The 15,199-nt window shown below is 40.5% G+C and overlaps 1 protein-coding gene across 4 annotated transcripts; it reads right to left on the minus strand.

Annotated features, from left to right (window-relative positions):
* Positions 1–5,670: 5,670 nt before the first annotated feature.
* Positions 5,671–15,165, minus strand: ANKRA2 (ankyrin repeat family A member 2). 4 transcript variants are annotated; one of them, XM_041426908.1, is made up of 9 exons: positions 14,980–15,165; positions 13,844–14,223; positions 11,750–11,908; positions 10,333–10,398; positions 8,915–9,012; positions 8,629–8,754; positions 8,170–8,236; positions 7,999–8,079; positions 5,671–6,470 (listed from the first exon to the last, which is right to left on the minus strand). In XM_041426908.1, exons 2-9 carry the CDS (start codon positions 14,130–14,132, stop codon positions 6,415–6,417), a joined length of 942 nt encoding a protein of 313 aa, XP_041282842.1. In that variant the 5' UTR covers positions 14,133–14,223; positions 14,980–15,165; the 3' UTR covers positions 5,671–6,414. The 4 variants fall into 4 exon arrangements, with proteins under 4 accessions (XP_041282842.1, XP_041282841.1, XP_041282840.1 ...); XM_041426907.1 differs by having other exon boundaries at positions 13,844–14,229; positions 14,960–15,165; XM_041426906.1 differs by having other exon boundaries at positions 13,844–14,229; positions 14,980–15,162.
* Positions 15,166–15,199: the final 34 nt, after the last annotated feature.

Below are 15,199 nucleotides of genomic sequence, written 5' to 3' on the forward strand. Positions count from 1 at the left end.
GTTTCTTTCATCTGATTTAATCATGCATGATGCAATAAAACTGGTGTAAACGCTATGTTAGAATACAGGTGTCAATGCTATGTAAGAATACAGGGATAGATGATGGAGCAAGGATTTCACCAATGCCTGCTTCACTTCCCCTAAGGCTGATTCCATTTCAGATTTCAGTGTCATGAAAGAAATGTGTCTTTGCACTGGCTCTCACACCACTTTTCAGAGGTTAATTCTGACCTAGTGTTCGCCTTCTCTGTACCACAGATGTTTCAGTACATAGAGTCAGAGAGAAATTAAGCCAAAAATCCAGGTTTAATCCATGGAGGTTTGGAATTTTTTCTACATTTTCCCCTTTTGTCACTTTGTTATTTCAAGGTTAGCATTTTTAATTCATTATTTCTCTGGCTCTGACTCAGAGAACTTGGCTGGAATTTTTCTCTGGCCTTGTAGTCCCTTTCATCAGAATCACAATGCATATTCTTTAAATAGTACTTTAAATAGTACTCATTTTCTTTGTGGATTGATTTTCACATAGAAAAAAAATAGTACAGTAAAGACACTATTACAGGAGCTTGGAGGTTGGGCTCACTACCCATGGACTGGGGAAGAGAGGCAGGTATTAATGGTGCATGGATGGCAGTAGATGCCAGACCTCTAGTGGACACAATGCAGAAATACTTGGAATATTACATGGGGAAAAACCCTATGTACTGTTTGGGGAGAGCTGCTGAAAAGTCTCTTTCAAAAGCTTATCTATTATTTGTGCAAAACTGTTATGTCCCATCATTCATTGTAGCTTTAAGTAAGTGCAGAAGTCCCAGAAAATCAGTTAACATAGTCTGATTTTTTTCAACTCATTTAAAAATCTTAATTGCTGTTTTGACTGAACAGCTACACTGGGACATCCCCCGGACTGGAGGACAAGAGGCTGGAGAGCAGCCCTGCAAAAAGAGATTTGAGGGTTTGGATGGGAGATAAGTTGAACATGGTCAGCAGTGCCCTGGCAGCCAGGAGGGCCAGTTGTGTCCTGGGGGGCATCAGGCCCAGCAGGGCCAGCTGGGCAAGGGAGGGATTGTCCTGCTCTGCACTGGGGTGACCTCACCTCGGTGCTGGGGGCAGTTTTGGGTGCCACAGTGTAAGAGAGATACAAAACCATTGGAGAGTGCCCAAAGGAGCGCCATGAGGATGGTGAAGGGCCTTGAGGGGAAGCCATATGAGGAGCAGCTGAGATCACCTGGTTTGTTCAGCCTGAAGGACACTGAGGTGCCCTTACAGCAGCCTACGGCTTGCTCAGATGAGTTTGGACATAAGGAGATGGAATGAAACTGCATCAGGGAAAAGTTCAGACTGAACATGAAGGAAATGCTCTTTATTGAGAGAATGGTTGGTCACTGAACAGGTTCCCAGGAGAATGGTCTCCAAGCCTGTCAGCATTCAAGGAGCATCTGGGTGATGCTTAGTGATATGGTTTAGTCTGAGGTAGTCACAGAATACCTCAAGTTGGAAGGGATCCATAGGGATCATGCTGCAAGGAGTAGGGAATGTGACTCAATGATCTGTATGGTCCCTTTCAACTTGAAATATTCTATGATCTAAAGAACTACAATGGCTGAAGAAGGCTGTAGTACAGGAGGCTGTGGCTTTTCTTTCCATACAGATGATATCTGCTTTCAACCACTGCATGAAGGATATTTAGGAGCTAGGAGTTCTTGCAATTAGACTTTCTTGTACCAAGGAAATTTCAACCTACAATGTGTTGGCCTATTTGTTCTAAGACTAATGGTGGAAGGAGGAAAGAAGTCAGGTACTGTCAGTGTTCCCACAGAAGCTACACACTGCTCATAAAGGCTCCCTTCCCCCTGTGCAGACTAGAGAGACTTGGAGGCACGCCAAGCTGTGTGATCAGCAGGACCCACTTACTCCATGTCCCTTTGGTGGCATGATGTGTAGGAGGGACTTCACCTTTTGAACATCCATCCCAGCACTGGCAGTCAGGGTGCCAGAAGACTGTGAACATCAGTTTAACCAATGGACATCTAAATAGCAAGAATCAAGTCTCGTCACTGGATTCATCGTGGTAATACTTTCTACTCTTATAATTTCTTTCTCATTATTTTCCTTACATATTTTCTTAAGTGTTACTTTTATGCTTTTATATTATTACCATAGATAACAATAACCAAAATGGCTGCATACATCCTCTCCATTGCAACTAGATTGTTCTAAGGCAAACTCTACACACACACACAGGTGCGCACGTGCACATGTGCACACACACGCGCTTATATATAAAACCACCCATCATTCAGTGTTTCCACTCTGTTATAGATACATTGGCTTTTTGAAAATATTAAAATGGATTCTATATGTGTGGTGTTAAAGTAACTTTGTTAAAAATATATAGTTTTTATTTCTGTTGTTAATTAAGCCTAGACATAGTCGTGAAATAGCTGTATGCCTGTGTTAAAATGCCTGCTTGGATGGGATGTGTTTTTCACAGACTTTGTTCCACCCAAAAGGATCTATCTGGTCATTATTCAAATCCCTATAGACTATGCTCAGTGTGAAAAACACGTTCACTCTCCTGTGAAAATTTAAAAAGTTTAATAAAGGACAATAGGAGACAAGAACTATAGAGCAAAGGTTACTATGGCCAGGTGCATTTTACCACTCAGCCAAGAGCACACTGTCACCTTCGGGGATACCCCTTAAATAGCTTTCCCCTTACATCAGCCTCTTGCATATTCATAAATCTATATGCATATCCATACACTATTTTACATTTTCCAGGAACTATTTTACATGGCCCCTCCTCGGGTCCACCTTTTCAGAGCATGTGTGTTTCTTAGCTGTGGTTTTGGCTCCTTCTTTTTATCACTTGCAGTCTGGGCCTTGTTCCTCACTGTCTTCAGATGGTGAGTGCTGATAGTTGGCATATCTGTAGCAGATGTCCTCATCCTATGTTCATTGGATGTTATCCCATCCAAGCAGGCATTTTAACACAAGCATACTTATATCAGCTGTATCACTACTATGTCTAAGCTTAATTAACAGCAGAAATAAAAACTATATCTTTACAACAAAGTTACTTTAACATCACATATATAGAATCCATTTTAATATTTGCAAAAAGCCAATATTGTAATATGTATCTGTAACATTCAGCGTAGTTAATTCTCTCAGGTACTGGATACCTTTTTCCATAGCATTCCACCTGCTTGGGTGCATTACTAGATCGTGCTTGATCTAGTACCTTTCCTTCATATTTGACAAGAGTCACCTCCAGGATCTGAGTTTTTGTCCTCTTCCCAATCGTCTTGTCAGTGCCCACACCCCAGGGTCAGGGATCCCAGTTGCCCGGCTTCACTACTGTCTGGTTTCACGTCGTGGGCTGCAATATCCCAGCATTGGGGCAGGCAGTTCACAGGGGCTCTCCTGGCTGCTGGCTGAAATCTTGTGCATCTCACAGCTCACCCAGGGATAGAAATGGGGTGATTATCTCTGGCCCTGATTCTTCCTCCTGTTAGGAGGACCCTACTTTCTCCTCATTCCTTCCTGTGTGAACTGACTTGATCTTGGATTTTTTCTTCTGTATAGGGGCGACTGCTACTGTCACCTAAACTGTGTGAAAAACCATAAATATCCAACAAGATTTTTAGTGTTCAATAATCAAGGCATTACTTTACTTCTGGCCAGAATGTTGTTCTGGCCAAGATGTGCAACACAAATAATTTCATCCACACATAAGCCGGTTGTACAGAGAAAATAATTTCACGACGCATGAATTTTACCAGATTTTTCACAAACTTTATACAGTCAAAATCCAAAGATTCATCATTGGTTCAATGTTCATTGAGTCCAAGTTACGTAGTTCTTAGTATTTGGTTTCTCATTGGTTACAAATCTCTTTGCCTGCGATGCTAATTAGGTCCTCATTCTTATCTCTGCTTTCCCAGATCAGGTGTCTCCGACCACGCCAGGGATGTTTGGAATCGATGTTCCGTTAAGGGCCCTTGATGACCGTTGTCTTTTGTCTCTCTTCTCTGCTGCTCCCAGTCTGTTGAGATGCTAAGCTCATCAGGCCTCACCTACTGGGACAATGGCCTGAAAACAAACTTCCAGTTCCCTTCCTCTGGGGCAAAGGCGAACAGACCTGACTAAAGTCACAAAATAAAAAATTTTAAACCTACTATATTTTGCAACACAGCAGAGGTTTTTCCTCTGGTTCAGCTGCAGTCTGAGTTGCCACGGTGCCTGGTGGTCTGCTTTCTTCCCTCTCCCTGAGCGTGCTGTTTAGAGACAAACAGCATCCAGGAAAGAGTAGCCAGGGCTCAGCACATTGCATAACTTCGTGCCTCTCTGGAACTGCCACACCAGTTTTCGTTCACATATTATGCCACTTTATCAGGACCTCGTAGTTGCTCAGGAGTGAGAGGAAAGATGTGTGCCAATGTCTTTACAAGTAATAGGAGAAGGTATGAGTGTTAACGTCTTTGAAATGGGTCTTACTGTCTCTACTAAATTCAAGGCAGCAGGTTTGTTGCAGAGATCGGGACAGCTTGGCTCCTGAGATAGACAAGAGTCTGCACAAGCCTGAACTTCCAAACTTTGGGGTAAAATGACAGGTTCAAGGGAGCATATGGGGTGGGCAGTTTGGGAAGGCTGTACCTTCCTAGTACCTCAGCCAGTTGGGTAATGACGAGAGAAATGTGCGGCCGGGAGTTTAAGGTAAAAGGAGGCTGCCCCTTCTGAAACCCCGAGAGAGAAATCCCCGAGGGCATGTGCCTCAGAGGACTCTCCCCCTTTACATGAATAAAGTTGAAGGACTCCTCTGTCTCCTTTTTGGAGATAAACCTCTGGCGTTTGTAGATTTTCCTGACACGGGTGAACTTCCAAACCACTGAAGCACAATAATCCTTCAAAAGCTGGCCCATTTTTTCCCACATTCCATGCCACTCATGACTATCTACCCTCAGGGCAGATGTCTGAATAACCTCCCTGTAAACATCTAAACATGATGTAGACTGCAGTGAGGAGACCTGCCAGACTTAGCAACAAGATCATTCCCTTTGGATGGGAATTCAGAATTCTCAAAAGCTCTTGTAACAGGAGTAAAAAGATGGGGAACATTGTCCTCTCCAATTCCCCCCTGCCAGATTGCACATGACTGTATTAATAGAGTCCCAAAACATAGTGCCTGAGGTAAGGGTAGGAGAGCAGCACTCTATACATATCCCAAATGACCCTCACTGCCCTTAATGTTATCATGCCATGAACTGATGTCACAGAGTACAGCAACAGAACAATCCTGATCCCTCTCCCTCCTCTGAAAAATAGTATCAGGAGGAGCACATACAGGAATATACAAGGTATTAGGTACAACACCCACACCAACAGAAAAGGAACACTGTGACCAGTGGCTTCCTACCTAATACAGCAAATGCTTAGATCAAATTTACCTCCAATTCCCTCTGATTTTATCTATAATCTCAATCCTTCCTGTCCCATAATGGGTGCCAAACAAGACTTCTGTGATTTAGGAATGGTACTGCCCAGTTTAGTGCTCCCACTGAGACGCTTCAAACGCTTCCACCTGCTTGCTCACCCACTCCCTCTCTGCTTTCCCCTGGGGTGAAATGGAAAGGGGAATTCGAGGCAAAAAAGGTAAAGATCACAGGTTGAGATAAGAAAAATTTACTGAACACAGCAATGAGGTAAGAAAACAAGCATCAACAGCAACAATGTACAAAAGAGAGAGCGATTCACATGCAAAATTGCTTACTGCAGAGCTCCACCGACACCACTGCAACCAGTCCCCCGTGACCGGAAGGAACTCCTTCCCGCTGGAAGGGACCGCCTCCTCTCTTAGCAATGAGGTGATACAGAATAAGCTCTCCGTCCTAGCCCCCTCCTCTCTACTGCAAAAATGAACCCTGTTCTGGCTCCAGCCAGAATAAATATTAACTGGGAGGGTCTCAAAAGCTTCATACACAGTGCACATTTTGGTATTATTAACAATACAGATATCTGTCTTTTGTGGTGATATCCCTCAATATCTAAACACTTTTCTTCCTGTGAATATGTATCAATGATCTGATGAAGTAGGACACTTGGCATAGTGCCAATCCTGCACTCAGTGTAAACTTTTAAATGGTCAAAACTGAGTTTATTTAAAATAATTTCATGCATGACAATTGACTCTTCTAAAATTATATAAAATATATTTAAGAAAAGGATGACATTGCACATTTGTATTAACAACAGTGAAAGAAGAGGAAGAACACAAAAAAGCTTAACTAAAACCAGCAAATAGTTGCACTGAGGTAAAGTTACAAAACAACCAACTCTTGTCACTGATTAGAGCTAAACAGCAGTTCAAATCTCCAAGTCAAGATGTGGCACCTGCAGAAGAGCCAACCACTATTCCTTGATATTTTGAAGTAGCTTCAATAAATGAGACTCAATAACCTGCTGAACTAAAGCAGAGAAAGAGATGAGGTTAGTATTTTTTTTTTTTTGTATTTGCAGAGTTATACTGTTTTGGTTTTTTTTTCTAGCAGATATATGCTTGTCCTGTACAATTTAATAAATACCAGACAGTATTCACTCTGTGACTAAGTTAGTGTTCCTTCAGAAAATAACCTTATATAATGCAAAAACAATACTCCCAAATAGGCAAACAATGTTTTTGGGGGTCATCATCAGTTCTTTGGTTTGAATAGACTGATAGCACATGGAAAGAAAAATTTTAGCCTACAAGCAGAAAATAGGCAGAATAATTTATGAGAAACTTCGTCTGTGAAACACTTGGAGATTGAGCTCTTGAAGCAGTCTTCTGTGTAAACTCCTGTCAAGTTGTGCTGCGCTGGTTTCAGCTGGGGTAGAGTTAATTTTCTTCTCAGTGGCTGGCACGGGGCTGTGTTTTGGGTTTGTGCTGAACACAGAGTTGGTAATACAGAGATGATTTTGTTATTGCTGGGCAGGGCTGGCACAAAGCCAAAGACTTTTCTGCTTTTGGTACTGCCACACTGGGAAGGGGACTGGGGGTGCTTGGCAGGTTGGGAGGAGATGCAGCCAGGACAGTGACCCAAACTGACCAGAGGGATATTCCAGACCCTGTGGCACCAAATTCAGTGTATAAAGTGGGGGAAAGAAGCAGGGAAGGGGGAGACATTTGTGGTGATGTCATTTATCTTCCCAAGCAACTACTTAAGCCAGGCGTGATGGGGCCTGGCTCTTCTGGAGATGGCTGAACACCTGCCAGTGCATGGGAAGCACTGAATTAATTCCTTGGTTTCTTTTGCTCATGGGCACAGCCTTTGCTTTCCCTATTAAACTCTTTCTGTCCCTGATCTCTCTGGTGCAGAGGAGAGTGAGTGGCTGTGTGGGGCTTGGCTGCTGCCTGGGGTTAAACCATGACACTGGCTCATTCATAAGCACAAGGCTGTGCTCGGAGAATCTACACATACAGTGCTCGGCTTACTTTTTGATTCCATTCATTTCTGTAATGGCAGAAATTTCACAGCTTTCAAAATTACAGCAGCAGTGAGGAAGAAAACCAATAAGGAGTCCCTTCTTTGATTCTGGTTTTCATAACCAAGCCAGATATTCACTGATTACTATCTGCCTCCAAGACAAACTAGAGCTAGAGCTGATCTGACTGAGGAAGGTTTAGCAAACTACATAGCACCATTCCAGTCAAGTAGGGTGACGGGTTCAGGAGGGTTGCAGGCCTTATCTGAGTCATGGCTGCATCAGCCCTAAACACCATTACCCAGTGATATCCAGCCAGGTCAGGGACACTTTCTTACTAAGTACCTGACTCTCTGAAACAAGAATGGAAGGTCCTCCCCATTTTGGCCTGATGCATTTAGGATTATTAAGACTTGTAGGACAGGTAACATGTTAAGAGTTGCAAAACCGCTACTAGGCCACTACAGCAGCTACATAAATGAGGAGCTGCAAATTTTTTTTTTTTAAAGGGCTTACATTTGTAATACTCACCACTCCGATAGCCCAAGGCTACAGCCAAATCCATGGAATTATAGCCAGCATCTGTTTCAATAGTTGGATCAGCACCATTTTCTGCAAAAACAGGGATAGAATCTTCTATTTCTGACAGTGAGAACTGATCGTACATTATTAATGATAATTTGGTTTGGACAGTCTGCTTACCGAGAAGAATTTTTACACATTTCACATGGTTCCCATGTACTGCATATAGCAAGGGTGTGCCTCCATTCTGCAAAAGCAGAGAAATGCCTCAGACATTTAGCAATTAAGCAGTCTGCAACTGTAATTCCTTAACACATGAATATGCTTCCATGTAGCAGTAAGAGACTTCCTAGGTTTTATAAAAATGAGGTTCAATTTTAGATCTTCACAACTTCCATAATTTTTGTATACTGTTCAAATGGTAAGATCACATTTCTTGTAGAAGTCATCATTAGTCTCATTCTCTTTCTACTATAAAGCCAGAACTAGTAGGATCACCTTCTCCTATCCTATGGAAGTTTTAAAACTCTCAAGTATTTCAGAAGAGGCAGAACAATTTTTAAACTCAGAACAGTGCTATGTCCTGTTTCAATTTTCTAACTAAACCACTCTCTGACTAAATTCAAGCTAGAATCTTACCCAGTCATACTCATTAACATCAACTCCACAGTCAAGCAGCATTTTGACAATATCAGTGTATCCTTTACTGCAGGCCAGTGAGAGGGCACTTTCTCGCCCCTTCCCCAGAATCTGAGGATCTGCACCCTGAAATAAAGTGTCAATTAAAAAAAAGAAGCAAATTTGAGGTTTTACATAGACCTTAACTTTGAAACTTTTAAACTTGTAGCAGCATAAACAAACTTAGCAATGCAAAACAAACTAAAGAGTAAATGAATTAAAAATCAATTGTGATTTTTTTCCTTACATTCTGGAGGAGAAATTCCACTACTGCTATCTGCCCATGAGCTGCAGCCCACATCAGAGGGGTAAATCCTTCTTCATCCTTATGATTGATTAAATTTTCTGTTCAGAGAAAAATATGTAACTTAGTAATCCTTTTCTCACTGCACTGTATCAGCTGGTGAAATGTGTTGATGGTAACATTTATTCACCAGGAACCAGTGTGACCTAAATGTCATTCTCAACTTTAAAACCAAAATTCTGTCCCAGTGCTAGTGGTAGTATCTCTGTCCAATAAAGAAAAGCACACCCAACTGACCAAAGAAAAATTCCAGCCTTTAGTTTAAAATTGAAAATTTTAAGCTCTATAAATCAAACTTGGTTTTTACTCAAAAAATTACAAGTTGTCTGCAATGTGGGCTTCACCTTTGTAAGATAAAGGATGTTTGAAAAATAAAGAGGTACATCCTTATTATACTGCAGACTGTATTTTTTTCAATAGAGTGAGCCACACAATTTTGTATGGAATGAACTTGTACAGCAATATAGATAAAAAAACTGCAATCCCCACAAAGTTTGTGTAATCAGTAAGGTGGTCTGTGAACACAATTAAGGTTTACATCAAGTGCAGCTGGAAAAGAAAAACTTCTTTTAACTGGCTGACAAATATTTCAGCTGGATTTTTTAAATATCTAAATACTTAATAAATCCTATGCTTATCATAGCACCAAAATAAGCATTTTTAACTTGTACCAACACTCCAGAATTGATTTGCTTTTCATATACACGCCTCATTACAAAGTATTTAGACTCAGTGACTCATTACCTGTTTTCCAGTAAACATTTCAACAAGGATGCACTTAAAGCATGGGTGATTACTATTAGTGCAGTAAGAATATACTATTAATGCTACTAAATTCATAAATGTGTTAGGGAGAGCTGAAATTTTGTACATGTACTATAGACACACAAATGGCACACTATTCAGAATGTGCAGTACTATTACACTGCAGGTGTGAGCCATGGCTTACGTTAGCAACATGCAGATCTCTATGCTGATTGATTAAATAGAATTGGAAAGCCACCATTAATAGAAGTATGTTTTAAATGACAAAGATAAATTGAAAATAAAATGAAATAAACTGCTGTGGCAGAAATAACATATTCTTTTCTTAGTACCATGGATTACCTATATAGCTAGAGAACAGGGATTTACCTACTGCTATTAACGTTAATGTTTTAATTTAAAATGCAAATGATACAGTGACTGAGTAATAGATTGATATAAAACATTAGTCCACATCTGCAAAGAACAGATACCTCAAATGTCCTCCAATCTGTACCAGAATTGAGGACTTTACAGCCTTGGTGAAAAGGTCAAACACAACAGCATATATATGGCCCAAAGGAAAAAAGAAGGCATTTAACCTCCTTCTGTCTCACCTTGTTCAATACGTGTGGCCAGATACAACATTTCTCCCTGAGCAGCCAGCTGATGAACAGATAAAGCTGCAAAAAAGGAAGCAAAAGCCGTGTTACATACACCAGTTTTCATTTTGCTCTATTTAGAGCTGAGCATAATGTGTCCATTGGCTTCAGCAGTACAGAACTTGGAATTGAGAGTGTAAATGATTTTACCTTACGCTCTGAACTTAAATCACAATTAAACACTGAAAATTTTCTGAAGAGTTTAATAGATTTAGGTAATTTTTAAACCAATGCAGCAGTCATTCTTGAAAGCAAGCATACTTCCCACACTGACTCCTTACAAAGTAACATGCTGTGTTCACTGCTGTTTGGTCAGCAACCCAAGATTACTGTAAGACCCATTTATTAAGTGAAGATAAACATATTTAGAAAAATTAAGGATGTTTAATTTAAAAATCACACTTGAATCACCAGAAGACCTGTCCTACTAGTCAACAAAGAAAGCCTTTAGTGTGACTCCCACTCACTACAATGTGGAATAGATCAGATATTACAAAACTACAGACAACTTGATATATAGAGGGGAAAACAAAGACTGCAGGATTTCTTTTGTTATTTCAGAGATTATGAAGAAATAACTTCTGATCCCACAGAAAATTGCATGGGTATATGGTTTTCATAACTGCAACTTGGAGCAGGCCTGAAAGGTAATCAGGAGGTTAAATGTAATAAATTATCCACATGATGTAGCAACAAAATTAGCTAATGATTACATTAACCATAAATATTCACTGTCCTCCTCCAAGTCACCATATGAAAGTTGAGTTTGTTCAGAAAAATGGCATATTTTGTTCCGTGGCCTACACTGCAGCTCTCGATTAATTTTTTCCATGCAAGTAGCATTTTTCTTTAAAAAAAAATTTACTTGAAATTTATAGAGAAAATAATTTACTGAGAAAGTAAATTACAGCAAATTAATTTAAAAACGCAATGCTTGACAAGTCAGAAAAAAAAACCCACCAGAAATAATGCTTCCTTGATTTTCAAGATCTGTGACAATCATGACAATTGCAGCAATCTATATTTACATTACATATTAAGTATTCTGCAGCATTTACCAATCATCTAATTTTAAGATGCACAAGTTCTGAAAACATGGGCATGAAGTACATTAACTTACAACTTAGAATCTAACTTTTGATTTAAAAAGTATAGGTAAGGGTTTTTCTGGAAAATAAACTTCAGCCATGAATTCCATACATCAGGTGGATGACTATTTTATGGCTGGAGCCATGTGAAATTAGACAAGACTCAGTGGTTTTTTCCTACTTTTAAGTTCATTGTAACACCAAAGAAAAAACTGCAAATTTGTCAAGCATCCAATATATAGTTCACAATATAATTATTAATATAAAGGCAGAAAGATACTTACAGTTTACAAGCAGAGGTGTTGTAGAGACTTCATTTCCCCTGTGTTTGTTAGTTAGTGTAGTTGACTGTTTTATTGGTGAGAAATGCTTAGTAGTTGATGGAGTATAAACATGCCTTACTTGGATACCAGGGGAAGGAGAAGCGTGGCTGTTGCATTCAGCTACATTGAACAAAAACCAGAGAGGATTTCAGTACTTACAAGAGCACTAAAAGCAAGCCATAGATTCTAAGTCAAACTATAAAGCACCAGAATCACAAGACCTTTAAAATCCATGTTAAGAAAGCTTTGACATGTACTTTTCCCACTGTGTATTGTGAAAGCTGAATAAAGGACTGCATTAATTTCTAGCATAAAACAATTATGCTACTTCCTGAGTTCAGTATGGCATACTGTCACCCAGAGACAAGTTAGTATGTAAATGAGGTAAGCCTTTGTCTTGATTTTTCAACATGCCTGGCATGGATTTATTATGTAAGAAGGCTCTACTTAACTCATCATCTTCTTATAAACACTCTCCGAGGCAATAACATGATGCAGCTCTGGTCAGACATGCATTCAGGTACCTGCTCAGCCTTTGCCTGCTCCCTAACCAGTCCACTGCATGAGTGGAGACAACCTTCATTAACTTCCTTCACCAGGGCTCTTCCCACTCCTGAATAAAATTTTAACAGCATTATGAATGCCTGATGAATACTTATCCAGCAGGAAGACAGGTTCCACACTAACTCAGATAAAATGCAACAGCAGGTCATCGCTTAGAATTCACAAAGTCATTCACTTCTGATGTGTTCCTTCATACTAACTTTTCTTGCTTTCTCCTAGAAACTAATGGCATTTTATTACAGAACATATTGATATGTTGTCTTGGCTTCTAATCAAAAGTAGTTTTTGGTTTTGAGATTAAATACTTAAAAGACATATTGAAGAATTAAACTCCATATTGGCTTAATTGATTTGACACCAGTAATTAATGACCAGAAGCTAATTAACACCATAGAGAACTCTGTGACCATAAATGCAAGCACAAATTCAGGGAGACTAATTAAAAGAAGCAGAGTATAACAGGTAACAAAATTACATTTTGTCTGCCAATCAAACAGCTACAACTGACTGTATTGAATTATCCTACCAGATTTAGCCCTGTGGTCCCTGGATTTGCAGGACTACTTGTAAGGGACTTGAAAATGTCACCTAAGAAAAACTACCTTATTGCTGATGGGTGTAAATCTGCCACTCAGACCTGCAGCTCTGCTAGTGAGCACATGGGGCAAAATCAAAAAAGTTTGAAAACTACAGTGGCTGAACTGCAGCCAAACAATACAAGTCAGTGAAACCATCAAAATTCAGAGGAGGCCTGTGTTTCTATTTGTTAGAGGAAACAGGTCACATGGACTTCAGGAAAAGATACACCACTACAGGTCAGAAATATGACAGCAGGTGCTAGAAACCACACCTGTTAAGGGGGAGTAGACGGCACTCCTAATTGTGCTCTGTATCGATATCCCTAGCTGTGAAAAAGCATGGATCAATTCTGATGAAGCTGCCCAGCAGTGGCAGGACTAGCTGCAGCGATCCAGCCCTGGAGCAGCATTGGCCTTCGAGCAGCAGAGAAGCTACAGTGGCAAGCCCATGGCTAGGACCAGAGGCTCTGTACAGCCACAGTGACAAAACACACGTGGCCTGTGTTATCCTTCATCACCCTCATGAGAAGATAGAACGTGCTGCTGACAGCTACTCAAGTGTTCATAAAGTGCTTTCAGTGGTGCCTTGCAAAGAAGCAGACTGCTGTAGGACATGCCATACAGAAGCAGCTTGTCTTCCTAATCAGCACCAGCTCTTACTAGCTGAAAAGACTTTTTGTGCCCCTGATTGATTTTTCAGTTAATATAAATATTCAAAATGTAGTACAAAAATTAATATTGCAGAAAACTTTTATATTAATAATCCATTAAGCATATAGTAAAAACATTAGAGGAACACATCTTAAAAAACTGACCAATACACATATAACACAGAAGCTCTTTTTTTTAGAAAACATAATAAGTTAACAGGATGACACAGTACACAGATAATATTTTGTACCATAAATTCAACCTTTAAATAAGACAGATGCGACTTCAAGGTCAGAGTTGACTTGATCTTGAATATTTTTACTGTCCTCCTCATTCAAAGACTTCACAAATCGTGAGCAGACGTTCATATCAAATCTATTGGGCAAAATGAATTTCATCCCCATGGTGACACTCTGAGCAGGGCCCTCCTCTGTGCTGGTGTCAAGCTGATGCTCCACTTTAATGTCAGGCATGGGTGGAAGGCTGTAGCTGGTGGTACATTCTTCCACAATCAGCTGGGCCCCGACATCTAAGTTTGTTGAAGATGCCATGATCTCAGTCCTCTACAAGTTTCATGCAGATTGATTCATTGTTTGCAGCCAGGAGCAACTCTGGCCACCCAGGCCAAATTTTCTGCACAACCTGCAACTGAACAGACATAACACTGGTTAAGAGCATTCTGGAAAAACAATGCATAAAAACACATCAAACTTCATTTAAGCTTATGGCATTTAGCTTTGTCAGTCAAAACACTAGTAAAATATCAGTCTTGTTGCTGTCACAAGTTAGTGACCAAAACCTCCATTTATGTTTCAGCACCTGGATGTTTCAACCAAACTCCACGATTAAGCCAGTAAGAGTTTCACCCATGTGCAATGATGCTTCAGAATATTGCCTAATTGCAACACAAAACCCCACACGACAACCAGATTTATACCAAGCCAAGAACAAGCTATAATATGACTTCATTTCCCAGAAACATTACACTTAAGGGAAAAGTTAAAGCAACTATAAGGTCCCTTTTGTCTTTTGCAACCTGAGTAAAATAAACTGCTTTTACCACATACGTAGGAAAGAAAACCCAACAACGACAAAAAAAATACAACAACCAAAAAAACCAAACAAACAAAAAAACCACAACAACAACAACAAAAAAAAAACAAACAAAAAAACCAAACAAAAAACCAAAAAAACCCAACCACCAAAAAACCAAAAACCAAACAAAAATAAAACAAAAAAACCCCAACCCAAAACAAAACAACAAAAACAACAACAAAAACTAACAAACAAATTAAAAAAAAAAAAAAACAAAGAAAAGCCCAAAAGCCCCAAAAAAACAACCAATCCCTTTTAACCGATAAAGCCAACCCCAGAATACCCGTGGCTTGTTCACAGTACCGCGGGAAGTCTGGGGCGAGGCCGCGCTTCGCGCTGCTCCCGGCACGTCTGGAGGCGTCCCCCGTCCCCGGAGCCAGCCCGTGAGGGCAGGCCCGAGCGCAGGCCCAGCACCGCCGCACACCGCGCGGGCCCGGCCCGGCCGCGCCTCGCCTTTCACCGCCGCCGCCGCCGGAAGTGGGGTCTCGCCGCCCCGCCGATTGGCCGGCGAGTGGCGCGCTCT

Source organism: Onychostruthus taczanowskii, unplaced genomic scaffold (assembly GCF_017590055.1).
Source record: "Onychostruthus taczanowskii isolate IOZ18803 unplaced genomic scaffold, ASM1759005v1 scaffold96, whole genome shotgun sequence".
NCBI classification, from domain to species: domain Eukaryota; kingdom Metazoa; phylum Chordata; class Aves; order Passeriformes; family Passeridae; genus Onychostruthus; species Onychostruthus taczanowskii.

Coding starts and splice junctions, on each gene's coding strand:
- ANKRA2 (XM_041426908.1), bottom strand. CDS start 14,132: ATGGCATCTTCAACAAACTTAGATGTCGGGGCCCAGCTGATTGTGGAA. Junction 11,909..13,843: donor CGCATCTGTCTTATTTAAAG/GTTGAATTTATG, acceptor TGTTCAATGTAG/CTGAATGCAACAGCCACGCT. Junction 8,237..8,628: donor ATGTTAATGAGTATGACTGG/GTAAGATTCTAG, acceptor CTGCTTTTGCAG/AATGGAGGCACACCCTTGCT.